At 48.3% G+C, this 27,465-nt stretch overlaps 3 protein-coding genes across 7 annotated transcripts in view; all 3 read right to left on the reverse strand.

The window, feature by feature from the left end:
* Positions 1-1,291: 1,291 nt before the first annotated feature.
* LOC142903870 (putative E3 ubiquitin-protein ligase HERC6) lies at positions 1,292-9,895 on the reverse strand. The gene is made up of 23 exons (XM_076049740.1): positions 9,707-9,895; positions 9,141-9,297; positions 8,904-8,980; positions 8,587-8,817; positions 8,322-8,413; positions 8,113-8,240; positions 7,894-8,036; positions 7,520-7,575; positions 7,335-7,429; positions 7,181-7,240; positions 6,986-7,082; positions 6,704-6,881; positions 6,200-6,339; positions 5,970-6,089; positions 5,785-5,877; positions 5,023-5,184; positions 4,693-4,833; positions 4,420-4,586; positions 4,169-4,232; positions 3,942-4,012; positions 3,575-3,758; positions 3,103-3,205; positions 1,292-3,026 (listed from the first exon to the last, which is right to left on the reverse strand). The coding sequence occupies exons 1-23, from the start codon at positions 9,855-9,857 to the stop codon at positions 2,791-2,793; spliced, it is 2,946 nt and encodes a 981-aa protein (XP_075905855.1). The 5' UTR covers positions 9,858-9,895; the 3' UTR covers positions 1,292-2,790.
* Positions 9,896-10,312: 417 nt separating this feature from the next.
* Positions 10,313-19,614, reverse strand: LOC142903969 (NACHT and WD repeat domain-containing protein 2). The gene is made up of 10 exons (XM_076049878.1): positions 19,482-19,614; positions 19,315-19,403; positions 18,308-18,415; positions 17,645-17,830; positions 17,431-17,560; positions 17,211-17,347; positions 16,330-16,638; positions 16,069-16,170; positions 14,689-15,382; positions 10,313-14,059 (listed from the first exon to the last, which is right to left on the reverse strand). The coding sequence occupies exons 1-10, from the start codon at positions 19,522-19,524 to the stop codon at positions 10,896-10,898; spliced, it is 4,962 nt and encodes a 1,653-aa protein (XP_075905993.1). The 5' UTR covers positions 19,525-19,614; the 3' UTR covers positions 10,313-10,895.
* Positions 19,615-22,156: 2,542 nt separating this feature from the next.
* The window catches only part of fchsd2 (FCH and double SH3 domains 2), a 40,654-nt gene continuing 35,345 nt past the window's right edge, over positions 22,157-27,465 (reverse strand). For 2 of the 5 annotated variants that reach the window (XM_076049919.1, XM_076049921.1), the window contains 6 exons: positions 27,211-27,388; positions 26,465-26,685; positions 26,252-26,368; positions 24,811-25,003; positions 24,634-24,722; positions 22,157-24,265 (listed from right to left, as the gene is read on the reverse strand). In XM_076049919.1, coding sequence (XP_075906034.1) covers positions 24,170-24,265; positions 24,634-24,722; positions 24,811-25,003; positions 26,252-26,368; positions 26,465-26,685; positions 27,211-27,388 — 894 coding nt within the window. In that variant the 3' untranslated portion in view covers positions 22,157-24,169. The remainder of the gene's footprint in view (positions 24,266-24,633; positions 24,723-24,810; positions 25,004-26,251; positions 26,369-26,464; positions 26,686-27,210; positions 27,389-27,465) is intronic. The other 3 variants (XM_076049922.1, XM_076049923.1, XM_076049920.1) reach the window with 2 other exon arrangements.

A 27,465-nucleotide genomic window follows, 5' to 3' on the forward strand; every position in this document is an offset into this window, starting at 1 on the left:
AGCCTGGAAATGTAAAAAAAAAACAAAAACAACAACAACAACAACAAAAAACACTATTTTAATTGGAAAGTCGGATCAGCAGAGCTGCTTTCTCCTTTGAGTGGCAGTCGGAACTGCTCATTGCTGATTATACAAAATCTCAGAAATTTAAAAAAAAAAAAACCTCAGTAGATAACGGTAATAAAACTCAATAAAATATATAGGCAGCAAAACAACACTTCATTCACAGTTTTTCAAAATAAAAGAAAACACCTGCAGGATAACTGCAATACAGTGTCAATCCCCAATAGCTTCCTGCTGCCCTCTAGTGGACATCAAGCATCATCACTGCCCCAATGAATTCCTAATTGTTATAAGAACAGTTGAACTTGAACCTTGACATTGACCCTTCCACCTACAGTACGTGACTAAATATGATTCTACATAGACGAAAAAGAAAGGAGAGACTAGGTTTAATGCTGGAGTTAGGGTTAGGGTTAATGTTGAAGTTAGGGTTGATGCTGTAATTAGGGTTAGGGTTTCGGAGTTCCTCATGGGCTAGAAGCCCTAAATTTGGCGTGGGCGCTTCTTGGGGGCCCCTGATGAAAAAGCAAGTGGCCCCATGTCTCTAGAACAAAGTTGAAATTTCACCCCATAGACTTGCATTGAATTTAGGGTTAACGATAAGGCTGAAACTAGGGTTAGGGTTAGGGTTACTGCTGAAATTAGGGTTAGGGTTTTTGGGTTCCTCAAGTACTAGAAGCCCCAAATTTGGCGTGGGCGCCTCTTGGGGGCTCCTGATGAAAAAGCAAGTGGCCCCATGTCTCTAGAACAAAGTTGAAATTTCACCCCATAGACTTGCATTGAATTTAGGGTTAACGATAAGGCTGAAACTAGGGTTAGGGTTAGGGTTACTGCTGAAATTAGGGTTAGGGTTTTGGGGTTCCTCAAGTACTAGAAGCCCCAAATTTGGCGTGGGCGCTTCTTGGGGGCTCCTGATGAAAAAGCAAGTGGCCCCATGTCTCTAGAACAAAGTTGAAATTTCACCCCATAGACTTGCATTGAATTTAGGGTTAACGATAAGGCTGAAACTAGGGTTAGGGTTAGGGTTACTGCTGAAATTAGGGTTAGGGTTTTGGGGTTCCTCAAGTACTAGAAGCCCCAAATTTGGTGTGGGCGCTTCTTGGGGGCTCCTGATGAAAAAGCAAGTGGCCCCATGTCTCTAGAACAAAGTTGAAATTTCACCCCATAGACTTGCATTGAATTAGGGTTAACGATAATGCTGAAACTAGCGTTAGGGTTAGGGTTACTGCTGAAATTAGGGTTAGGGTTTTGGGGTTCCTCAAGTACTAGAAGCCCTCAATTTGGCGTGGGCGCTTCTTGGGGGCTCCTGATGAAAAAGCAATTGGCCCCATGTCTCTAGAACAAAGTTGAAATTTCACCCCATAGACTTGCATTGAATTTAGGGTTAACGATAAGGCTGAAACTAAGGTTAGGGTTAGGGTTACTGCTGAAATTAGGGTTAGGGTTTTGGGGTTCCTCAAGTACTAGAAGCCCCAAATTTGGCGTGGGCGCTTCTTGGAAGCTCCTGATGAAAAAGCAAGTGGCCCCATGTCTCTAGAACAAAGTTGAAATTTCACCCCATAGACTTGCATTGAATTTAGGGTTAACGATAAGGCTGAAACTAGGGTTAGGGTTAGGGTTACTGCTGAAATTAGGGTTAGGGTTTTGGGGTTCCTCAAGTACTAGAAGCCCCAAATTTGGCGTGGGCGCTTCTTGGGGGCTCCTGATGAAAAAGCAATTGGCCCCATGTCTCTAGAACAAAGTTGAAATTTCACCCCATAGACTTGCATTGAATTTAGGGTTAACGATAAGGCTGAAACTAGGGTTAGGGTTAGGGTTACTGCTGAAATTAGGGTTAGGGTTTTGGGGTTCCTCAAGTACTAGAAGCCCCAAATTTGGCGTGGGCGCTTCTTGGGGGCTCCTGATGAAAAAGCAATTGGCCCCATGTCTCTAGGACAAAGTTGAAATTTCACCCCATAGACTTGCATTGAATTTAGGGTTAACGATAAGGCTGAAACTAGGGTTAGGGTTAAGGGTTACTGCTGAAATTAGGGTTAGGGTTTTGGGGTTCCTCAAGTACTAGAACCCCCAAATTTGACGTTGGTATCTCTTTGGGGCTTCTGGTGAAAAAGCAAGTGTGATATTTGACCCTCATAGGCATGGCAGTAGAATTAGGGTGAATTAGGGTAGTACTGCTAGGTTTAGGGTTAACTCTGAAGTTAAGGTTAGGGTTAATGCTGGAGTTGGGGTTAGGATTAACGCTGGAGTTAGGGTTCGGGTTCCTCAATAGTGTTAGAAGTCCCAAATTTGACATGACGTTGACCTTTGACCCCATTGGTTACTGTTAGGGTTGGGGAAGGTCGGACCAATGCCATTTTTTAATTTTATTTTTAAATTCAATATTTGGTCTCTCTTACTGATTACATATATGGACACTTAAATGTAACTCTACTGAAATTAAAAGAAAATAAGCAAACATATACATCTATACCATACTGCATATATCAGGGCCTGGTGAGTCACTGATGATGACAAGATATCCAAACGACGTTGTTGCTCTATCACTGCAAACATGCAAAAGCAGCTTAAAAACCCACCTGCTATGTTTGGTTTCTTCATATAAGCAAGACTACAAGTCAGAACTAACTTAACAACATTGACATGACTTAGTGCAGAGGAATAAAATATGTTGATGCAGAAAGATCAAAGTGACCTGGAGCCAAGTGATGCGTTTCTACGTGAGTCAAGCTATCTGCTACCAGCAGCGTCTTCGGTCTTGAAGCCTCTCTTGTGATTGATGGCCTGAAGAAGCCTGGACCTCATGGTTTCAGCCGGGTTCTGCTGGTAGATGGGCAGCAGCAGCTGGAAAAAACAGGTCTGGGACTGTGGCATGCCCAGGTCACTGACGCTGGACAGGACGCTGACCCTCATCCTGACACCCTTCATGCCAGTGCAGGGAATTCGGTCCAGGCCTGTCACGAACACTGGAGGAAAGGAAACAGGACGAATGAGGAATGAGGAATCCGATCAGCCGGACGGCAACAACAAGTTGCCACTTACAGTAAAACTTCTTCTTTTCCTCTTCGGTCAGGTTTTCAAACACTTGCCAGAAGGTCACAATGTTTGGATGATTGGCATGGTATTCTCCATCATACACCGTGTTCTGTGAGGAAAAATCACCAAACATCATCAATCGCGCGTCATTTGTATTTTTGACATTTTTTTCAGAAAAAAACACATTTTCTATTAAGAAATACTAATAAACAGTTTTTGTAACTGATTGTTTTGCACCGAGAGAGGAAGAATGGCGCCAAAGCCTCTTTGTAATCTGTATCAATTCATGAAAAAAAAAAAACTGTATTTCTTAGACTCAGAAAGCCCAGACTCATTCTGAAAGCCATCCAGAACAACAGGCTCCTTACAAAAGTGTGAACTTAGTCCCGTGTCCCGTGCTATATTCTTGTTTTCTAAAAGACACAACCGACCAGCAGCAACAAACCTCCGGTCATTTTCTTTCCCCCCCCCCCCGTACCTGTTTGAACTGGTCCCAGTCGTAATCCAGTTGGCCGACCATCACCTGCTGCAGCTCCTCCGGTTGGAAGATGTCCACCACCTTCATGCTGCACACTTTGAAGAAGCCCGTCTCAAACTCCTTGTAGGTTGCCTCCACCGAGTCGCTGAAGGCGTACTTGACATAGGCGGCGACAAACTCCTTCCTGAGAAGACGCAGCGTTCGACAGCCGGCAGGACCACGTGACGCGGAAGTGCGGTTTCACCGACGAGGGCGAGTGCCACAGCAGCAAACAAAACGTGTCTAATTTTGAATCCCACTTGTCATTGTTTCTAAATGACACAACTGAATGCTGAAAACTTAATATTTGGACTGTGTGTTCACAGACCTGTTTGATGCTGTGACCGGTTTTTCTGCTTCACGAGGATCTAGTTCAACGGTCTCTCCAGCCCAGGGCACCTGGAATAAACGATAGATAGATAGATAGATAGATAGATAGATAGATAGATAGATAGATAGATAGATAGATAGATAGAAGCTGCCGGTCTGTCTAAACAGAATCAACTGGCAGCAACAGAGTGTGGGGGTATTAGGTGGGATTTTTCTATAACTTACACTGAAGGTAAGTCCCATGTTTTCGACTTCAGCAGGATCCTCCTCCAGTATTCCGTGCAGCGAGCTGGAAACACAATGTTTTTTGCACAGAAAAATCTGGTTCACCTTAAGGTGGCATGAAGAAGAGCTGCAGACTTTCAAAATGAAATTACACACCGATGAGATGAGACAGCGTTGAGATAACCCTAAACCACTTGACACCCAACTCATTAACAATCTTACTCGCCCAAATGAGCAGCGAGTGGTCTTACTCTGCCAGGGCGGGGTCGAACTCTCTCATGTCGTCCAGTGAGGGTTTGGATCGAAGCAGCTTCTTGAAGAGAGCCAGCGGAAACAGCAGGTGGACGATGTTTTGGTTGTAGAGAGCCAGACCACACAGGACGCCTAAGAGGAAGTATGTCTTCAGCTTCTCTTTGGGCTGTCGATATGCGTTGATTAAAAAAAAGACAAAATGAACGACAAGCTGGACCAACAACCTTAAAATGAGAAAACAGGAGGTGTAAGCAGTGGCAGCAGGGTCGTACCTTCGGGGGGAACCAGCAAGCGGTCTTTGTCTCGTTGAACATGAACAGCTCTGATTCAGGTGCCATGAGCACTTTGAACACGTGCAGGAAGAAATCTTTTACGTTGACATTGTCTATCTCCCTGTTATCCACAAATTGCACCTTGGAAAGATCATACAACATTTTCACTGCAGCTTTTAGTCTTCACACTCGCTCCCTTGTTTTTCCTTTAGATGCATCACACGGCAAAACAAGACACCGAGATATTTATATTGTAGTTTTTCAGACAAAGTTAGTTTCCAAATTTGGGATCAATGAAGTACATCTATTTTGTTCTATTCTCTGTCTTACCAGGAGCTTCCTTTTGAAGGCGATGTGGTCAGCTGCCTCCAGCTGCCTGTAGGTGTCCTCCAATACATGAGTCAGTCTCAGAGTCAGCTGGAAAATTGGGGCCGGGGGAGCTTCGAGCGGATTTTCCACCTTCTCTCGCACATGGATCAGATTTTGTACATTCTGTCATAACGAAACATTGTCTGAATAAATATACAAGCTACTTCAACATTTTAAAGGTGGTGCAGATAGAAATGTGAAAGATACAAATGATTTAGTCCACACTGAACACCTATATTTTATATTTATATTTATATTTTATTAACCCTAACCCTATATTATAGTTTTCCTTCTTAAGAAGGTCTCAGGGTCGAGTTGAGTTTCCATAGAATATTGAGCTTTTAAATGAGATTTCTCACTTCAACGTAAGCCAAAACAAAAACATGCCGGGGGAAGTCTGGTTGAGCAGATCTCAACAAATAATAATGTCCCGAAGGAAAAGTCTGAAATACAGAGTTAGAGTTTAAAAATGGAAGAAATCACATGTTCAACATATTCAATACGATAAGATTACATGGACTATAGTTAGCAAAATAATTCATCAGTGATCAACATGCGTATTTTTCTAAAATTCCTAAGACAAATTATTACTACATTCCAACTCCGGCAATGGGTTTGTGTCAACCTCGAAACCAGTAGGGGGAAAAGAGTGATAGCGTAGCAAGTGTGACACCTACTGACCAGGAGGTCAGTCACCTTGAGTCAACCACAACCACGACATACTTGTTCTGCAGTAGTGAATATTTTCAGGATGGCGTTCTTGAATTTCAGGTTAAGCAGGAAGGGGAAGTGGCAGAAGATGGGAAGTGCGCTATCCTTTGAAAGAAAGTAATGACAGTACAGTTATAAGTTCTACAGCAGAAGTAAAACTACTGCACCCTGGTGTATGTTGTGGTGGGTGTTGCTACCTGGTTAGGAAACTGCATCCAAAAACAAAAATCCATGAGTATATTTATATGAGCAATTTCTTCATTTTGTAAACGAAAAGTGCTCAGCTGGATTTTGAAGGACTTTCTAGACTTGTTTGCCTGAAAAAAAAAAAAAGATGCGTTCTGTGTTTTTCCAAACATGAACTGTGGATTTTCTTGGTAAAGTATATAAAAAAAAAATATATCTACAGGTGCGAAGCAGCGCTGACCTTGTAGAGCAGCTCAAGGACCTTGAGCAGGTTTTTGACTTCCACATGGAGATTGTTTTTCAGTATGAAGGCCAATGTCTCTCTGAACACCAGGATGTGCTCGAGGAAGATGGAGGCGCTCAGCGACGACCACCAGTCGGCTGCAGGACGTTAGAACATTCACGCTGTGGGACTCTCACAGTAATCATTTCAATTCTCTGGATTGTCGTTCATCCTTCTTGCAAAAGTGTAGTTATGGACTTAAAAGCCCCAGAAAAAGACAAAGTGACATAATGCAACAGGAACAGGAAGTGACTGCAGGTCGTGCATCCGCCCAAAGAATTAGTTACGCTTGCATCAAGATGATTTTTAAGGGTTTTGTAAACGTTCTATCAGAGCAGTGGTGGAAGAGGAATCTCTCCCGTGATGTTACTCACTAAGAAAACATCAGTTAACATATTGGGGGGAAAAACAAAGCCTGCATTTAGCAAAAACCAGCTATTCTTTTCTGTTATTGATGCCTACTCAGCTGTTCCAGACACTTCTGGCTCAGGTCTTTGATGACAAACGCCAACAGCTGCACCTCCGGCCGCCGGGTGCTCTCTTGGAGAAAAGGACACGTCAGCAGAAGCAGGATGATCTCTGGCGACTTCAAGGCGGTTCGAAAACAAAACAGCGACTTGGTAACGGGTCCTAGATTCACCTGCAGGGCAAAAAAAAAAGAGCAAAACACAGAAAATCACCTTTTTGATTGGCAGAACTGCGTCAGTTTGTTGTTTCACAGTGAAATAAATTGTGCTCTTTTACTGCTTCTTTTATCCAGGGGGCTTCCAGCATTCGGTCGAAAGCTCTGCTTGCAGCCTCGAGGTCCACAGTCAAACCGCCTGCTACTGGAGGGCACCCCCTAAAAAAACCAAGACAGGACATAGAACAGCGTTTCGGGTTATCGCAAGGCTCAGTTTGACTTTCCCAGTACTTCAGCTTGAGGCCCGGCGAACCCACCCGGCCTTTGTAAAGCTCGCGACGAGGCTGGAAGCCGACTCAAACATGGCCGTTATTTCACTGTTGAAGGCAGAAATCAGTGGGAGAAGGTAAAAAAAACAAAACACTGCGCTGAAACCCTTCTCCTTCTGGCCTGAAGTTCTGTGGTGAGGACCTTGTCGCCTGTGCGTCGCCGGCTGTCGCCGTCAGCCAGCTTTGCAGCTTTGCGTCGTCAAGTCGACCGATGACCTGTCCACGGTCTGGAGCCATCTTGTTGACAAAGCAATCGCCCAGACGTTACATTGATTCCAGCGCATACTGGGACAAAGACGTTGCCGTCTGATATGAAAAATCTGTTACCTGTTTGGGGCGGGCGAAAGCAAAGCTCGAGTCCCAACCAGCGGAAATTTTCAGGTCTACTTCGATTTAAAAAAAAAATTAAATTAAATTAAAAAAAATCTCATGAAATGCCAGTAATGTCAAATATCGAGGGGGGGGGGGTTATCTGTTCAATTTCCTTGACAGCAAGGAACATCGTAGCCTCACAGCAGAAGCAGCTGGACCTTCTCGTTACCCCTAGCAGTGTATTCATTTTCCACGATTTCATAACCTAATCTGTTGCTATTACGCATAACGGTCGCATAATGGACCGATGCAGTCACAAGAACTGACTGCTCGAGAACTGCTCTGCAAAACCACAGAAGAAGACCAGGAGGATGAAGGTTACTGTGCACCTGTGGCTGCAGCACCTGCACCAACCACTTGTATCAGAGTGGGCGTGAGACGGTCCTCTGCCCGTCCGTCCCCAATCTGACCTCTGCCGCCGTCCCCGAAAGCCCACAGCTGGCCGGACGAGCCCAGAACCAGAGTGTGACGCCTGAGAGACACGGTCACAAATTCATGTAAACGAGCTGCACGTTTCAGTCCCGAGCAACAATCTGCACGCTTTTCACCTTCCGCAGCTGATCTGGGAGACCAGTTCCCCGACTCCGACCACCTCCCTCGGGTACAGCTCGTCGTCCGTGGAGTCGTGGCCAAGCTGACCATGTCGGCCCTCTCCAAAGGTCAACACTTTGCCACCCTGGAGGCCACAAGACACCCGTTGGACTCGCTGACGTCCCATCTACACAGGGACGTTCCGGTTCCGGTGGAGTCTCCGTACCTTTGTTAACACGGCAGTGTGCGCCTCTCCACAGCTAATGAAGGAGACACCCAGAGGTCTGAGGCCAGGGACCCTACAGATGTTAAACCTGCCTGTGAGGGGACAAAAAATAGCAGCTCTTCACTGCATCTTCTGCAGCGACTGCAGGGATCTGAAAATCCCGAAGGAGGAAGGTCGACCCCACCCAGATGCTCTCTGTGGGATCTTTACAAGACGGACCAGTGAGATTTCAGAGTTTAGCACACCACAGAGAAGTTATCGGCACCTGTCTCATCCACCCTGTTGAGGCCCAGCTGGCCTGATTGGTTGGCCCCACAGCAGTACACCAGGCCCGGCAGTGTGAGGAACAGGGAGTGGGTCCCTCCGGCTGATATCTGGGTGACGGCCACGCCGGTCAGAGCCGCCACCTGGGCAGGTGTGGGCAGAGACGGGGACACCTCTTTACCGTGGCCCAGCTGACCGTGGCTGTTCGACCCCCAGGACAGGACTTCTCCTCCTGAGAGATATAAAAGAAAAAAGTAAAACGCTAGGTTACACACAGACACACACACACACACACACACACACAGAGCAGAGTCATACCTATCGTCAGTGCCAGTGAGTGGGCATTTCCACAAGCAACTTGGATCACCCTCACTGCCAGTGGTGTTGGGACACACCTACATGTTTATCACACACACACACACACACACACACACACACACACACACACACAGACACGATTTCAAAACAGAAACATATTTATAGTGGGAAAAAAAATGTTTAAATGTATTATTATTATTATTATTATTATTATTATTATTATTATTATCATCTTGCCGCGGTGTGTCAATGTAGCCTGAAGGAGGCGGAGAGATGCCCAGCTGTCCGTCCTCCGCTGCCCCCCAGGAGAAGAGCCGTCCTGCCGCGCACGCCGCCAGGCTGTGGTCCCGACCGCAAGCCACGGACACCACGGCGGACAGGCCATCCACACGGCCTGATGATACAGAAAGCAACGTGAAAATAAACGATTATAGGATTGAGCTCCATATGAATAATTAGCCTTCAGGCGGAAATGAACATTTCTATTGGAAATTTAGTGCGCCTCGATGCACGGCGGTGCCGCTTCAGGTTCACTTTCGTGTCTCCACTCGGCGAGAGTGAATCGAAACTGAAAGGTGTTCCAGTCAAACCGAGCGGAGTCCGCAATGTACGTGACCGAGCTGCAGTCACACACAAAAAGTCATTCCCGAAACTTTGCTGACAAAGTTTCTGAAATTCCCAGAGTGCTTAGTAAGTATCACCATCCTGTCCAATCTAATCCCGGTGTCTTGCCATGTTTAAAAATAATAATAATTAAAATAAATGAATAAATAAATAAAATAAATCTAGATAATAAAATGCACCTGGTGTCAAAACGTCTCCATCATTGGTGAGGACCAAAGTGTTCGTGCCCCCGCAGCTGATGTCGCTGATGTCGCCTGGCAGGACCCAGGGCTGCGGGCCGAGGGTGTGCGCCCCCCCAGCCTGTGTGTCCCCCCAACGGTAGATGGGCATCTTGACCGCAGCAGCGCCAAGAGTCAATGGTGCTTGACCAGTGCACCGCACCTCTTTTAAATACGAACGCAGCTGCGTTCAAATGCCGTCGGAGAGATCATAATCACGCCCAGTTACTGCTGGAAAACAACACTTTGTTGAAAGTCTTGATACTTGATATGCTGATATGCAAATTGATTTTTTTTTTTTTTTAACTCTGTGTGTGTGTGTGTGTGTGTGTGTGTGTGTGTGTGTGTGTGTGTGTGTGTGTGTGTGACTCCCAAAAGAAAGAAAAAAAGCTTGAGAAATCTTCGGAACTTTATTATTATCATTATTAATATTATTATTTTTTAATTTTTTCCAATAATTGATCTCCCGCCCGAAATTTCAGTTGCAGTGCTTTATTTATTTATTTATTTTTTTATTTATTTATTTATTCATTTATTTATTTATTTATTTATTTTAAAAAAAGAAAAATTAAAAAAAAAAAAAAAGAAGTTGATCACAGTGAAATAGGTAACATATTTAAGCGAGACAGATTCTACAAATACTGTGTGGATTTATTTAACTTAAACGTTATAACTGCATGCCAAATTCCACCCGTTTATATTTTGTAATAATAATAATAATAATAATAATAATAATAATAATAATAATAACAATAATTTATACATAGAACAAAATAATAGAAATAAATACATGACGAGGCAACATGCATAGAAAAACATAGTGAAACAGAAGAAGTCCAGCATTTTTAATTTTTAACTGACAATTTTTTTTTTTTTTTAACTTTAATATGCTGTAACGTATATATTTTTTTTAAAACTTGTCAAACAACCAGGAATCCAATGCAGAAGGATTCCATTTATCTTCGACAAATTTGCTAAGACTGGATCCAGCTGCAAGGTGCAGCAGCGCCAAAGCTCCAGTTTTCTCAGTTTCATCTTCGTCAGAAATGAAACCTTGATTGGAATGAGACTCCTCCAGCAGGTCCTGCAGCTTCTTGTTCATTTAGGATGAGCACACTAGCATACTGTACGTGTGAGCACCTTAGCCACCTCAGTGCCATGTAACATTCGGGGCTGGCAGGGGCAACCACCTGTGCGGCGGAGTGCCTTGTAACTTATCGGCTCGGGAGCCGAGTGACTCAACGCTGCCGCCGCTCGCAACGTCTGGAATTGTGTAAACGCCCACGGTGCCGTCCTCAAAACCCACAAACACGCAGCCCAGCTCGGGCTCGCCGCAGCTCACAAGCAAGGTGGACGGATTCCTCGGCAGCCGCACGCTTCCCACTCTGGCGCCGTCCGCCAGCCTGACGACCTGCAGGAGAGGCCTGGCGCGGTGGCGACAGGCGACGTTTTCCTCCAAAGGGGCGGGGCCGGCGACGTAGGCAGCGTAGCGCCCGTTGCTATCCAGGTGAGCTGCGACGATAGGACCCTCGGTCCGGATGGAGCACAGCGCCACCTGGGCGAGGTCCAGCACGTTGAGGGCGCCGTCCCGGGTGGACAGCAGGGCGAAGCCGCCGTCGCGGGACATCTGGAAACCGCCGCTGCCGCCAACAGGCTGACAGAGGAAGTGGCTCGGCAGCCGGAAGTGACGGCACACCGTCTCCTCGGCCACCTTCCAGGTGTAGAGGGCACCCGAGGCGGCCAGCACCACTACCAAGTCCGGGGACCCGGACAGTGTCTGGAAGGCCACCACCTCCTCCTCCTCCTCACCACCACCACCACCCGGGCCGGCCGCACAGGAGAAGCGCTTGCTGACAGAGCCCGACCACAGGCTGGCAGCCAGCAGGTCGCCGCGACGCAGACCGATTAGGAAGGTGCTCTCGGGCGTCACCTGGGCGTCGGCCAGGTGGAGGCGCACGCTGCAGACCACGCCCCCCTGCGTCAGCCTCCAAACGCGCGACAGTGACGTCTCCGACAGGCTTACGCCCAGCTGGCCACTGGGCGCCACCAGGACATCCGAGGCCCTGCTGCCGGCCGCCCGCACCAGGTTTTGACCTGTCGCCGTCTCCCACACGTAGATGTCCCCGGCTGCCAGGGTCACCAGGTGGGCGTCGCTGGGGGAAAGGCGCAGCTTGGCCACGGGGCCGTCGTGCAGGAAGTGGTGGTGCGGGAGCCCCGACGCCAGCCTCCACCTCCACACCGCCTCCGAGCCGTCGCCGGTGTAGAAGCCGTGGCCGCTCTCCTCCACGGCCACCGCCGTCACAGCCCGACCCATTCTGGGGGCGGCGGCGGCAGCCTGGATCATCTCCGAGCTCCACGTCGTCACACAGCCGTGGCGGCTGACGCACACGACATCTGAGGTGGTTTTGAGGAGCTCGTGAGGCAGCACCTCTGTCGGTTCCAAGGTGAGAACGCACTCACCTGTGCCGACCCTCCACGCCAGCACCTGGGGAGAGGCGTCCAACAGAGCCAGGAACACGTCACCACTCTGGGCGAGCACCGCCTGAGAGAAGCTCCTCCCCCTCGGAGCCAAGAACTGGTCCCACAGCTCCCAGTCGCACGTCCCCCACAGGGTCACCTGGTGGGCCTGGCATACCAGCAGAGTGTGGACTTGCTCCAGGTGATCTGTACTCAGGACGTCCTGCAGATCTCGGTCCGCCATGAGGTTTTCGGAGAGTAGTCTTGGCGGTCCCCCTGCCGCCACCGACCACACGGTCACACTTCCTGTCCTGTCGACGCATGCCGCTTCCCCCCTCTCCTCGCAGAGGATCATCAGCGTCACGCCACCATGGTAGGAGGCGGTCCAGGAGGCCAGGAGGTGGCCATCAGCGTCAAAGGCGGCTGCCGAGCCGTCGTCTTGCCCGCAGTAGACGGAGAGGCCGTCGGAGGAGCAGACCAGGCAGGTGACGCGGCTCTTGCAGCGGAAGTGACTTGACGTGGCGGCGGAGACATCGAACACAGACACCAGGCCGCCGTCCCTCCACCGCAGGAAAACCTTCTTCCGACAGGCAACGACGAAGCCCTCCACCGTGTTTGCAGATCGGCCGACGGACCCGGTTCTGGGCGGCTCCTGGACCTGGAGGAAGACTTCGGGACCGGTCGCCTCCCACAGGAAGTGCTTGTCGCAACGCGTGGACAGAAGCACGAACCGGCCGCCACTCTTCACTCCGGCGAACTTCAGCTGCGTCTCCTCGAAGGTCAGCAGCAGTTTGGCCGGGCCGATGCCGCCGCCGTCCCAGAACCAGGCCGTGCCGTCGTCCATCACCACGGCAACGGTCCCGCACGCCATCCCGGCTACCTCGACAACCGAAGCGTTTCCTCCTGATCCTCCGTTGTTATCGTCACACTTGAAGCGATGAAGGGCGGGGACAGAAGACGGAGCAGGGCAGAGCGTCACCCCTAATCCGCTCCCTCTCCGCCTCCTCCCGCCTCTGATCTCTCGGATGTACGGCCGGATGGCGGGCAGGACCTCCAGGTATGGGAGCAGCTGCGTCTCCACGGTGGTGGGCAGCTGCACCGGCGAGCTCTGCAGCAGGCAGGCGGAAGACTTGAGGACGCTGGCGAGAAGCGCTCGTTCTGTGGAGAGGCGGCAGGAGGAGGAGAAGGAGGAGGAGCAGGAGGAGGAAGGAGAGTCTGTGGCTTCCAGCATGAGGAGCAGATCTCCGAGGAGTCCCGCCTGGACCATGGCCTGGTTAAACCCCGGCGACATCAAGAACTTCTGCTCAAACTCCTCCTGTCTGCCGGCCTTCTGCAGGTGATGTGGCAGCTCCGAGACCTTCCTCAAGGTCAGTCGGGAGAATGAGGAGGACAAGTCAAAGGGATGGTGTAGACTTTGATCGTATTCAGCAGCATCTTCAGAGTCATGATCCGTCGGAAGAGGATCTCGGCCACCAAAGTAGTCCGCCATCGCAGAGTGAGCCTGCCTCCGGACTTCGGGATCGGATAAATACCTCCTGTTCACCACCAGCTTGAAATGCCTGCTCACCCAGGACAGGACACAAATCCCCGACACGCTCCTCCGGATGAGGAACCTCCTCAGATCCAAGAGGAGTCGCTCCACATCGACCTGGAGGACAGTGACTGACGGGGTAGATTTATCGTCGCCGGACAGCAGATCAGCAAGTTCGGCGTCGGTGAGGCCAGTCCTGGAGAGGTTAAGGTACGACAAGGTTCGCACCACCATGGAGCGTCCATGTTCCTGCTCCAGGTGATCCAGAAGGACCGAGATGGAAGAATGGACCCCGTCCGGTAGGGACGACTCGGCTACGTCTGAATCTGTTGGAGACGAGACGAGACAAAAGTTGCCCGAGGTCTTCCACCATCAAGATGGAAGTGTCTACTATTTAACATGCAATTGTAAAATGTGTCAAAGACAGTTGAACATTTTGGAGAAAGGAAAGAGAAAATGTTGGTCGTGTTCATTATGACATGGGGTTTGAAAGAGGAAATCTCACACATCCATCTTGCCAAGGCATTTTAAATCCCGGTGTTACAGCACAATGGGATTTCTTTTAGTTTGCAGTGAAAACTGGAATGACTGCCGTAAAAACCCTGTGGAGACATCAGTCTCAACATTTGTTGCAGTAAATGAATGATTACAATGAATTTACCTTGGCTCACTAACTCCTAACACTCCTAACCCTAACAAGCAGGTACAGAAGATTGATGGATGGATGAAGTTACCTCTCTGCTGCTCGGATTAGATAGTAAAATGAATCAATGCTACTTAAATCAATGTTTCTATTGCTTCATTTTCCTGCTTATGCTAAACAACGACAGTTAATTGTAAGGTGCAACTGAAAAGTCATTAATAATATGAATAAAATCAAATACGTGGCAGCACTTGAGGTTGACGGACAAAAAGGATCTCTGGGCTTTTTGGTGTGTTGTTGACTCAGCCTCACCTGAGCGCCACAGCGCCGTGTGCCGGTGCAGCAGCCGGGCGTACAGCGGCAGGCGGCAGGAGCTCAGTGCCTGGTTGACCAGCACCTGCTGTCCCGATGTCACCCTCCGGCCAGAACCGCTCAGCAGCGACGCCACCATCTTCACGCACTGCTTCCTCTCCAGCCCCGGCAGGGAGACGAGCGACAAGGCCCCGCCCCCAGCTGCCCGGGCAGAGGAGGAGGAGGAGACGGTGAGGACGACCTTGACATTGGGAGGGAGGGGAGTCGGGAGGCTGGACACCATCTCAGACCAGAGGGTTTTCTCCATGTGGTCCAGGCCATCCAGGATCAGACACAGAGGCTGTTTGGGTGAAGGCCTCAGGGTGAGGAGGGAGGAGAGACGACCTCTCAGCTCAGAGAGGCTGAGGTCACGTTCAACCACACCACAAGGACCTAGACATGGTGCATCATGGGACACCTCCGCATCGGGACGAGGTGTCTGGTTGAACCTGCAGCCACAGTTCAGATCGTCGTGGTTGTCGTTGTGGTCGTCTCGGCTGGGATTCTGCTCAGAGGACGACGTCCTGTGTTTATATCCGTCGCTAATTTGGCGACAGAGACTCAACAGCAGCTGATTAACAGAGGAGAGTGACGACGACCAAGTGCAAAAATAAGGGATGACCACTGGATGGCAGTGTGGCAGCCAAGAGTGAATCTGTGGAGAGACGCCAGGAGGCTGTTAGGCGCGTCACAACAAGTGAACGGATTTTTAATTGTCCCGGCTGAGGGAGGAACACTTTTTCCGCCTCATTGTGGGGTTAAATATTGAAAATTAACCTCACATAAGAAAATATTTGGATAGATTTCAAGCACCACATTCCAAAAGTAGATTATAATTGTAATTTGAACTGAGTGTCTCATAAATAATTCATAAGGGCTCCTCAAAGCATTACTATAAATTAGCTGCAAATCTGCAAAAGCTTTTAATTTAAATGGGCTGTATTTCTAACAATTGACTTTTGAAAGAAACAGATGGAGGAGGTCTTCAGCCTGAGTGAGAGAAAGAAGTTTTATCCTCTAGAGCCCAAACCAGGGGATTTTTGACCCTACCAAAAAATATGATGCAGCCTACGAAGGACCCATCCTATGAAAGACGCAGTCTACAAAGGACCCATCCTTCGAAGGATGCAGACTACGAAGGATGCAGCCTACGAAGGACGCAGCCAACGAAGGACCCATCCTACGAATTATACAGCCTAAGAAGCACACAGTCTACAAAGGAACCATCCTACAAAGGATGCAGCCTACGAATGGGACAGTGTTATTAATTCCAAAAGCGAGTGAATTTGAACATGAAGGTGCAGGCGGGTGAAAAATGAGTTGAGCAGAAGCCAGTTTTACCTGCCGAGCACAGTGAGCCACCAGCACAGCCTTGCCTGTGCACGGGCCTCCTGTGACCACTAGTGGGAGCTGGTGTTCGCCCTGCTGGACATAGGCTCTGACCTGAAAGCAGATAATAATAATAATGATAATAATAATAATATGAAAATAAATAAATAAATAATGGTAATAATAATAATAATAATAATAATAATAATAATAATAATAATAATAATAATGACAATTTAATGTAATGTATTTTGGACAAACATCCACTCTCACCTTCTCCTCCTCTGGCCGACAGGTGTCATAGAGGCTGGAGAGGAGGTCACACAGCTCCTCCTGCTCAGAGACCAGAGACTCTCGGCCGGGTCCTGGGACTCCGCTGGTCAACGCCAGGAGGTCGGCGTACGCCTGCTGGCAGAGAGACTGGGCGTAGCCCCTCCTCCTGGTGGCCGTGTAGCCCAGACGCTGGTCACACACGGTGGTGGTGCAGTAGACCAGCAGCTGGCTGGAGGTGACCAGGCCCTGGAGGAAGGTGTCACAGAGCTGGGAGGAGAGCCCCCCCGGCGTCAGGTCAACGAAGGACCCCTGGGGGAAAGAGAGGAAAGTGTTGGTTCATTGAAATGTGAAAGTAAATATGAAAGAGGGGAAATATTTTTTACGTTTTATTTCAGTTAAATTTTTATTTTATTAAGTTTGATTAGTTTCTAAAAGGCTTAATTTAAAATTTCTTTGTGATTATTTTCTTTATTAATATACAGCTTTTTTGTGTTTGATATTGTAATTCTTTTTCTTTCAACTGTTTTTTGATGATCTGATGATCAGTGGCTCAGGCATGTCACGCTTAGGCCATCAGTGACGTCATATTTAGTCCACCCTAGATGAAAACACGTTGTATTCATTCAGTCATATTGTCATATTGAGAGTAATATGAGGTATGTTATACACTTCATATTACCCTCAATATTACACTAAGACATGAGAATCTATAGAGAATCACACTTACACATTACATCACCCTGGACGTTGCCGGAGCAAATCATAATGACAAACCAAATCAAATCAAACATTATTTCTTACCATCAGCGTCACTGATATTGTGACTCTACTGCTACCAGTACTAATAATCTCAGTGATAGCCATTCAGCGGATGTAAGAACCTTTGACGGTGAGCTGGGCCTCCGTCCCTCCCCTCCTCCGATGTCGTTCACCACTTTGTGCACGTACACCAGGCAGCGTCCGGCGACGTCGCCGCCAGGCCGCGGCTCCAGGGCGAACCGCAGGTCGGCGTCCAGGGCTGCAGGGTTTGACAGAGAAACACTGCGATGACGCGACCCCTGAGCGTCCGAGGAAGCGGCGGACGCACGGCAGCCGGCTCACCTGATCTGCAGTAGCTCCGAGCCCTCTGTGACGTCATCAGGCCGCTGTGGACGCATGCGCTCACGGCGGTCCCGAACTTCTTCATCAGCTCGTCTTCCACCGCTTGGTCTCCTTCTTCATCATCTGATTGCTGAGGACATGAAGGGGGTGTTGGCTACAGCGCCCCATTGCTTTTTTTTTCCTAACTGGGGCTCAATTCCTGCAGCATCCTCACCTGGACATGGGGGCGAGGTCTCAGCCAATAGGAGGGCGGGACGCTGTTCTCGTCCCGCTGGTACCTCCTCTCCAGCTCCTGGGTGCCAACACCGGCCCTCCGGCCCTCCTGCAGCAGCAGCTGGAACTCAGTCACCTCCACCTGGGTGGGCAGACTGGGCCGGCCGTACTGGTGACCTACTAGAGCCTGCAGCGCCGCCGTGTGGACACAGAGGGGACAGCAGCTTAGGACTGCATTCAGGATAAAGTTCTTATCTGATTTATTTTATATTTTTCAAAGCTTGTTTCTGCAGGAGACTAGAATGACCTTGCAGCTAGGTCCTCTGTCCCAGGTAATGTATATAACAAAACCACCACAACAGAGCATATAAATGCCAAATAAATAACACAGGATAATGGAAGCAATAAATGGAGATTTGTTCTTTTTGTGTGCGTCTTTGCTGAAGGCGCTGCTTCAAGGTTGGACGTGTTGTGAGTTCAGAGATGTTTCTTCGTCTGCAGACCCTGGTTGCAACCAGAGGTTATCTTACCTTTCTAACATCTCCAACCAGTCTGGCCATTCTGACCTCTGACCCCTGCCATCAACAAGGGCACCCCTCCCTCCCCCATCAGCCGATCAGCAAATGTTTGTACCTCATAAAGTGGCTGCAGTGGGTGTATTTACCAGTAAAAAGAGTCCCGCCGAGCTCTCTCTGCATTCTGTAATCAGGTGCTGCCTGCCGATCTGGTCGGGCCATCGGCGAGGATCACTGGACTCGAAAGGGTCTATCACCTGCACACACACACACACACACACACACACACACACACACACACAGGTTTAAACAACAGATGAGTGACGGTGTGTTTGTGCAGCACACACTGAGACTGAGGAACAATCGGCCTGGGGCGACGCACCGCGGCTCCCGTCCGTCCGCTTGCACACGATGCTGAAAAGAGACGACAGAAGGTGCAGGCCGGGTCCGACGGGAGTCACGTTGCAGCCGCTCGTCCTCTATTTTCATTCCCTCAAATTTGATTAGGCAAAGTGAGGAATTGGATTTTGCATCGAACGGCCTCGGGGGAACAAGCGGGCTGACAAAAGAAGATTATTGGCATCGAGTGATTCCATAAAGACCAGTTATTGTGATGCATTAGTTTTCCTCAGCACAGGCGGTCAATTTCTATTCAGGTTGACAGACTGAAGAAAGAAATTGACTAATGCTTTTTTTAAATTTATTTATTTTTTGCTGTTTTTGTTGTTGTTTTTAAGAATATCCTAAAGTCATATTGATTTTTTTCTTGCTTTTGCTTTTGCTGTGGCTCAGACAAAACTCTCTCTCTCTTGTGACCAACTAGAAGTGTGGGGGGGGGGGGGGGGGGGGGTACTTAAACGTTGGAATGAAGTTAGCGAGAAACTTACATTTTCAAAATTGAAATAAAACCAAGAGGGTAAAACACACATTTCAGCTCTTCATTCGTTCAACAGGACTGAGTACGCAGTTTGTTTTCCGTCTGTCCAGCCTCTTCAGCCACATGCTGCTGACGGACTCGAGGAATGGATGTTTAACAGCGCAGCAGCTCCCACAAACATGTATCATCACAGCGACACAATTTTCTCACCGCGGTGAGCAGGACCTGCTCGGCACTCACTCCCTCATCACTCACTCCCTCACTCCCTCACTCACTCACCCTGACGTCCAGTCCCAGTGTGTGACGGCAGTGCTGTCTGAACGCGGGGAAGACTTTGTCCCTGAGAGCCCTGCGCTCCACCACGCTGTCTGCACACACAAACATCTTTTGAAGGTCTGAACTTTATTTATTCTTTCTCTAATTATTATAATCCCCTCTTCACTTACCCTCGGGGTTGGAGCTCAGGTAGATTTTCACGCAGGACTTCATTTGCCTGGCAAAGGTCGAAGGCTGCCGTTAGAAGAGGGGGGGGAAAAAAATAATGTAGGAGCACGTGGAAAAGGAATCGGCAACAGGCACATTCAGCAAGTTCGACACAGCACACAGCGAGCTTCTCCGCTGGGCTGTTGTTTCTCCTCCCTCGCGCTCCACTCAGGAAATTGTGCCCTCACATGTTTACATAGTTGGTTCGCTTGCACACGCCCACTTCAAAAAGTACAAAATGCCCACCTAAAAAGTAAGAATAATAGAAAAAAAATAAAAAAAAAATAAATCAGTATGCGTGTTTAAAATACATGTAAATCAAATATAAAAAAAAAACAACAACACTCAAACATGGCAGCTGATTTGATCAACGCGACAGGAACAAGGCAGCAAAGCAGCTTTTCAATATTTTTTTTTATTAACATTTGTACACAATAAATACAAACTTTTTTACAGCCAATATTCATAATAATAGTAATAATAATATGCAGAAAGACCTTTTGCATCTGTTTCCATTAATGTCACCATCACAGTCTGTGAAGAGAGGGAAGGCGGGCTCTTCCACTAGAAATGGAGACGGATGGAAAGACAAAACATGTTCAGCAAAAAAAAAACAAAACAGACAAACAAACTGAGAGGCAGAATGAGCATTTAAATTGGGGGGGGGGGGATGCTGCAATGCAACATTATATTTAAAAATAATAATAAAAAAAAAAACATTTGAAACTTCTATAAATTAAAAACAACTTTCAACTTTAGTCTGATCGCAGATCAGTTCCTCCTTCGGGACTCGGCTCAACCAACCAAACTACCTTTCAACACTATGCAGTCAGTCAGAACTTGCCCTCATCTCCACAATATTTGCAATAAATAAAAACACTGAATTTATTTATTCTTTTCAGAACAGAGAACGTGCTGCAACTTTCATAATACTTTCAGAAACTGAGCAACGCGGGTTGAATTTTCCATTCATGTTCCTTAATTATTAAGCTGCTTAATCATGAGTTTTGTGTTTTTTCTTTCCCTACTGTGAGGAGCTGCCATGTGTGCGTTGCACTGTAACACAACACTGAAACCCGAGCAGTGCAGACGCCTTCTTGAGTGATTTTGCAGCGTGGTTTGGGTTAGACAGTTGCTGTGAGTAAAGACGGACGACGTGCCTTCATTTCTTCCCGGTTGCACAAAAATATTGCAGCTACAATCATTGAAACTTTCCCTAATTAACGTTAAATAAACCAAATTAAAAAAAAAACACACACATAATCGTTCACCATAATCCCTTAAAAAAGTTTTAATTTAGGGTGTACTTTATGTTTTTATTTTGTCCCATTTGCTCACGAATGACACAATTTAGGTTAGTGTAGAGACTCCTATACCACAGCCCACCACCAGGGGGCAATCACAACATCTTGTTGACACTTTAAAGGCGTCCATCTTTCCAGACACTCAAACTCTCTTTTAAAAAGAACAAAGCGGGAGCAAATCTAACCGTGATGGACAGGAAGTAAACCGAGACAGAAGTCTTTACATCTTGACTCGCCTCGCCTGCAAAAAACATACAGGAGGAAGTGGGCCTGTCACATGACCAGAAAAGAAACATACATAGGCATAACACATACGCACAAACAAAACAAAACAAAACACCCTCCATACACAATCTCCCCAAGTCTTCAATCACAACATTGCTTTCCAACATCAGACACGTTTTTTGGTTTTGTTTGACAAAATAAGATAAAAAAAACAAAACAAAAACAAAAAAACCACCAGATTACATTGTCCACAAGTGTCTCCCTCCATCTCTTTGGAAGAGCGGAGAGTGTTGATAATAGTTCTATAAAAAAAAAAAAGTTGTCAGTCACACTGAAAAAATAGAGGGTCCACCACAGACTCCGAATGAAGAGAAATGTTTTGTCCATTCCGATGCTGCACTAAGGTACTGCTGCTACTTTCCAGGGAAGGTACAAATAAATAAAAGTGCTACGCTGCCGTTCAGGCGAGGACTTTTTTTTTTTTTTTTTTAAAGGCTTGAAGGGTTTAGATAAGGGTGAGGGTTTATTCACTTTAGAAACGAGATTTGTACTTTGCTCCATTTGAATGTCATTTGCGATGTTCTGTCCATTCGGGACGACGTACGTGTGTGCGCGCGCGCGCGTGTGTGTGAAACACGTTCTTTATTCAAAAACACCATGGAGTGATATGTTTTGCACGTTTAAAGGTCCCATATTGCAGCCATTTTCAGATCTTTACTCTTCATCCTGGACTCCAGACAAAGCGCTGCATCGCACAATCACCTAACTGGAGAACTGCACATTTAGCCCGCTGTTTGCAGCCTCCTAGTAGAACTGATGCTCTGTTCAACATCCCACTAAAAAGAAAACAAAGGCCTTAAAGGGGGAGGGGGGGGGGTGTATTGCCACCAACATGGGAGAAGTATCAGTGCCCTCTGTGACATCACAAAGGGCAGCATGTTTTAGCGGAGACTGTTTTTTCCCCCCGGCCACTGATACTTCATGCTTGACCTGGAGGGAAGTGTTGGTTTTCTCTTTTGATGTGATTGATTGTGGACGCCTGTGGGGGGCGCTCTTTAAACAACAGTTGTCTGATTGGTTGATTGAGTGACTTTTTTTTTTTCTTCTTCTTTCTTTTTTTAATTCAGGGAAGTTCAGCGACAGGACTCAGACACACTGTTGTTTTTGCATATATTTTCTTTGCCGCATACATGAGACCTTTAATAACTAAAAGGGAGAAAATGAGAAAGTGAAAACTTTGTGACTTTGGACGGAGGATGAAGACGACTTGCTTGGCAAGAGACGACTGAGAGACGACAACAACAAAGGCGTGGAAATGTGACTGCACGTCCGCCAAACGAGGATAGGCGGCGCGTTGTGGGATGGAAAAAATAATAATAATTAAAAAAAAAAAAAAAGAAGAAGAAGAAGAAGAAGAGAGATACGATCTGTTGAAGCCGTGCGGTTTCCATTCTGTGATCGACAAAAACTCTTGTCTATAAAACTTTCCTTCGTCACCTCACGGTGAATACCGACGCGAAATGACACTCAGAACACTCACAGAATGATAGCGGGTCGTGTAGCAGCGGGCGCGAGCGCAAATATAGCCGAGCTGCTGCGAGGGCGGAGCGTGCGCGTGCGCGTGCACGTGAGGGCCGCCGAGCCGCCGCGCTGACTGCTATTGAACAGAACAGACGTCAGAGAGGGGAGGGGCCGGAGAGGAGGAGGAGTGGGAGGAGAGACGAGAGGGGGAGGAGCCAGCCTCTGTTTCAGGACCCTCTTGTCGTCTCCTCCTTCCTCCTTCTCCTCCACCTCCTCTTCCTCTCCTAGGTACTGTATTTACAGATGCCCTTTCAGAATAAGATGAGCATAAAAACTTCCACTACATACCAGACACGTTTGTTTGCTGTTGGTGTTTTTTTTTCCCCCATTCGGCTGGTTTACGTCTATATGAAACGCTGTGCATAACATTCCTATGACGACAGTAATGTACTGTACTAATACACATTGGATACGTATGATGATAAGGACTATATATGGTGAAGGAGTGGGGGGAGGGGCCGCCCGGTTCCTCCGTCTCTTCACCGACGCTGCAATCCAAAAAGATATAAAATAAAAAAAACATCAGGTGGCAAGTCTGGCGCTCTTTCACTCTCCACAGAGACAATTTATATATGTTTTAGGCGTGTCATCATTTGTAGTGAGCCGCTTTACTTTTCAAAATAAAGGCAGCTATCCTGACTTTCTTTCTGGAATAAACAACATTAAATATCCATTGCAGGGTTGCCTTTCAACCTATTTTCTTCTTTATTTTTGATGGGGACTATGTTGGCACACAGTGATGCTGCACAATTTATATAAAAAGTTACAGCAGCTGTGTAAAACAGAGAACTTCAGTCTGTTGGCCAACTGAAGCAGCTGCTTCTCTGCGTGTTCAGCTTCTATTTACTCATCATCATCATCATTATCATTATTATCATTTATTTTCGCTCTTCGTGGAAAAGCAAACAAACTCCGGAGTTTCGCACTGTGGCCCATTTCTGTCCTGAATAACTCCTGTTTGTCCCCAGGAGAGTGAAAACATTCCTGTAGGATGCCGAAGACTTGCCACTGACTTCCTGACACAAGCCCTCCCCTCGGGAAACATTCTTCCTCCTCTTCCTCCTCCTCTTCCTCAGTGTGCTCAGGTTTTGCTGCCTGTCGAAGTGAAGTTTTAAGGCAAGAATGGAGGGACGATGGAGGAGAGATGGGCAGAGGAGGGAGGGGGCGGCTGCTGCTGCTGCTGCTGCTGCTGCTGCTGCTGCTGCTGCACTACACCGGGACGTTAATACGCAGGTTAATTACCAGAATACTGTGTTGCCTCCGTCTCCACTCTTCTCTCCAACTGGACAGAGAGAATATGCAGAGATGGCGCTAGTGAGGGGTCGGGTTTGGTGTAGGGGATGGGGGGGCGGTCGTTGGGCAAGGTTCAGCTTGGTTTACTTCACATCACTTTATTGAAGCCGACTTCAGTTCGGGACAGTTCACTTCCACCCGCCCCCCCGGCGGCGGCGGCGGCGGAGGGATACGAGCGTCAGCCTGTTCGGACTTTTAAAGTCTCTGTGTTATATTGACTTATTTCCCTTTGCCGGCTCTGCTGCCCGTCACACCAGAGTGATCTCCACCTCCTCCGTCTTGTCGCCCTTCTCCTGCTGCAGCCTCCGGTGGTGCTGTTTGGGCGGGGGGGGAGCCGCTCGGACCTGCGGCGAGACACAATCACAAGTTTTACGCAGAAACGTGACAGAAACAAACACAGAAATTGCAGCTTTGAGGCTTTCAGTTGATCTATTTTACAATCAAACAGAAGCTCCCGCACATTGTTTAGTGTGTGTGTGTGCGTCAATAAAAGTGCTAATAAACAGAGACAGAAAGCTGGACAGTGTGCGGGAGCTGCGCTTTGACTGCGGATGACTTCTGGGTGGCGCCCTCCTCCTACGCACCTGTTCCTCCGGGTGTGCTGAGATTTTTTCTATGCTGATCGGCCTATTTTAGAAAGTACACACAAGCCCTGGCAACATGGAGCAGCACAGGAAACAAAAAGAAACAACCTCAATAACTCAATACTAACCGGTCGCAGCTTGCCGGCGCCACCTTCAGGCGTGAATCTCAGCGGCTGAGTGAATCCCGGAGACACTGGGCTCCTGCCGGAGGTCTGATCTGCACGGAGAGACAGCGGCGTCATCACATCTCCACACTCTCAATCCCCAGTCAGTGCGGAAGGAGTGCGAGCGGCCGCGCTGCTTACTGTGTGTGGACAGCGGCCCCTTGTGGGAGGAGGTGGGCGGCGGAGGCTTGTGCTCGCCGTTGAGCGCGGCGGAGGGGGAGCGCGGCAGAGCCGGCGGGGTGGAGGTCTCGGGACTGGTGAAAGGGCTGATGGGAGGCTGGTCGTAGAGCGGCAGGGGCGGCAGCGACGAGGGCAGCTTCACAGACGGTGAAATCTGGAAAGGGGAGGAGTCATGGGAATTACGACTCTGGCCCGGCGACTCGTCGCGGCACAAACACAATAAAACTGATGACTGGAAATTAAACTGTATTCGTGCTCGCTGATGATTTTTTTTCTTTCCCCGGCTCCGCCGCTGGCTTTTTATTATCATGTGCAGCAGCTGCTACCTGTGACTGTCTGCCGCTCGGTGCTCAGCAGACAGATTTTCCGCAGAAATAAACAGCTGTGGGCCGCAGCCAAACATGAAAAAAAGCAAGCGATGAGCATAAAATCAACATTCAACAATAATTTGCCTGCTAAAGCAGAAAAAAAAATATATATATCTTTGGAATAACGGGATGCTCGGCAGAGCTGGAAGGAAAGTTTTATTTCCCGTTATAAATGGGAAACAGTTTGCAGCTTTACGAGCGGCACCTTAAGACTTTAAGAGTTGTTGTGGTGCGCAGACGAGTGTTATGTCTGCAGGCTGGTGGGAAGGGAGAGGCTGTATCCTTCCTGTGGCTCAACCTCTGACAGGCAGCACTCAGAGTCAAAGATAAGACCTCTCTCTCTGTCATTACACCGAGAGATTTTCTGTTTTTTCCCCTCATCAGAGTGCTGCTGAATTACAGCAGTTCTCCTCCTTCGGTGTCTTAACCCGGCCCTGCCGATAGAAGAGTTGGACTCGGGCCAAGGGAGGGGGAGTGAGGAGTGGGGCGGCAGACTATACACCATCCCTGGTATTTATGCCCCGAGGAAGCACTGATAAGTCCAAACTTCCTCCTTAGTGAGGAGGCTGATATCTGATTTGAGTACTTGGCTACTTACACTGCACTATCTTTCAATTACAGGTCTGCCGTCTGGCGCGGAGTGACTGCAGACACCTTCCACCGCGTCGTGTTTCAGAAGCAGGCACACGCGGGGGCAGTAGATGTACTGACGGCGACGCTTGTCGGAGCTCGTGTTTTAATTTCCTTTCAGGCAGTGCGAGTTGAGAAGCAACATTTGCATTCGGGGAAACGGGGAACAACTAGAGTCCTTGAAGCTGACTCCGACAGTGCGATGCCAAGGTCCCATTTTGTACAATTATACATTATTGTACATTTTTTAGGGATGCTTGTGCGAGGAACAGACTGGAAATCAGCCAATTTATGGTGTCACAAAAGGCTTTAAGACGTCTCCAAGGTCATTAGCAGCGGTTCCAATCCCCCTAGAACTGCGCAATACCCACATATTGCAATACAAAAAATTTGTCCCTGCTCACCTTGGCCGTGTTTTTAACTTCTTTCAAACACGTGGGAGGTCCAACCAAACCAGCTTCAGCAGCTTTGCACAGAGACGCAGGACCTTTAGGATGCTGCTGCTGCTGCTGCTGCTGCTGCTGCATAGAATTACTCAAGTCGTTGATTCAGTCTGACCTGTGGGCGGACGTCATCGCTGCCAAAGTGTGTGTGTGCGCGCGTGTGTGTGGACGCACCAGTATGTCGCCCGTCCCTCCTCCGCCGCCCACCCCGTTCTCGGTCAGGTCCTCCACCAGCACGGAGGGGAAGACCCCCACGCGGCCGTTCAGCTCGCCCTCCCAGAAGCCGTCGTCCGTCTGCGTGTCGCGGCTCAGCAGGCGGATCACCGCCCCCTCCGAGAAGGAGAGCTCCTCGTCGGCCTGGCCCTCGTAGTCGTAAAGTGCGCGGACGTACGTCACTGCAGGGGGGTGGGGGGGAGAAGAGGCGGCGATAAATTCACTGTGGGAGTAACTGACTGTTCAGAACCGTGGGCCGCTGTCCGAACCTGTTATTATAGAACGGATGGACGGAGAGACGGAGGTGGAGAAAGATGGAGAGACGCAAAGTCATAATTATTTGGTGCTGTGACTCCACAATGAACACGGTCACAGAATTCAGATGAAAAGAGAGCAAGGGGAAGAAGGAGGGCATGAAAAACGAAAGTTAAGCTGGTTGTCTTTCTTCATTTCCAAGTCTTGTTAATGGCTTTACAGAAGAATTCAACCACGACCAAATATACTCTTTACTTGGCACTGTATATGGCTGCTAGCAACCAAGATGTGTAAAAACATCCATTTTCAAATTAAATTATGATGTTTTTTCAGGGATATATGAGGCGGCAGAGAGGAAAAGCAATAATGCAAATCAAAAACCAATAACCTAATAAAGGACTCTCCTGGCACGCGGTTCAATTTCATTGAAACCATAATGAGACGACACTCACTGTTTGTGTCGCCGTTGATGCAGTTGGAGTGCAGCTCCGGCTCGGTGGAGTTGGACGAGGTGTGCGAGCGGGCGTCCAGCGTGGCCAGAGACTGCAGCATGCTCAGCAGGCTGTTGGAGGTGGGGAACTGCAGGTACTTCTCAGGGACGTAGCCCACCTGTCCCGTCTTATTGCGAGCCTGGCGACACACACATACACACACACTGACTGGGGCGTTCGCAGCGGCGACACTTTGACAGAACAGATGTCATCGAG

The sequence above is a fragment of the Nelusetta ayraudi genome, unplaced genomic scaffold, assembly GCF_046127955.1.
Source record: "Nelusetta ayraudi isolate G7.1 ecotype Tasmania unplaced genomic scaffold, CSIRO-AGI_Nayr_v1 ptg000120l, whole genome shotgun sequence".
Taxonomy (NCBI): Eukaryota; Metazoa; Chordata; class Actinopteri; order Tetraodontiformes; family Monacanthidae; genus Nelusetta; species Nelusetta ayraudi.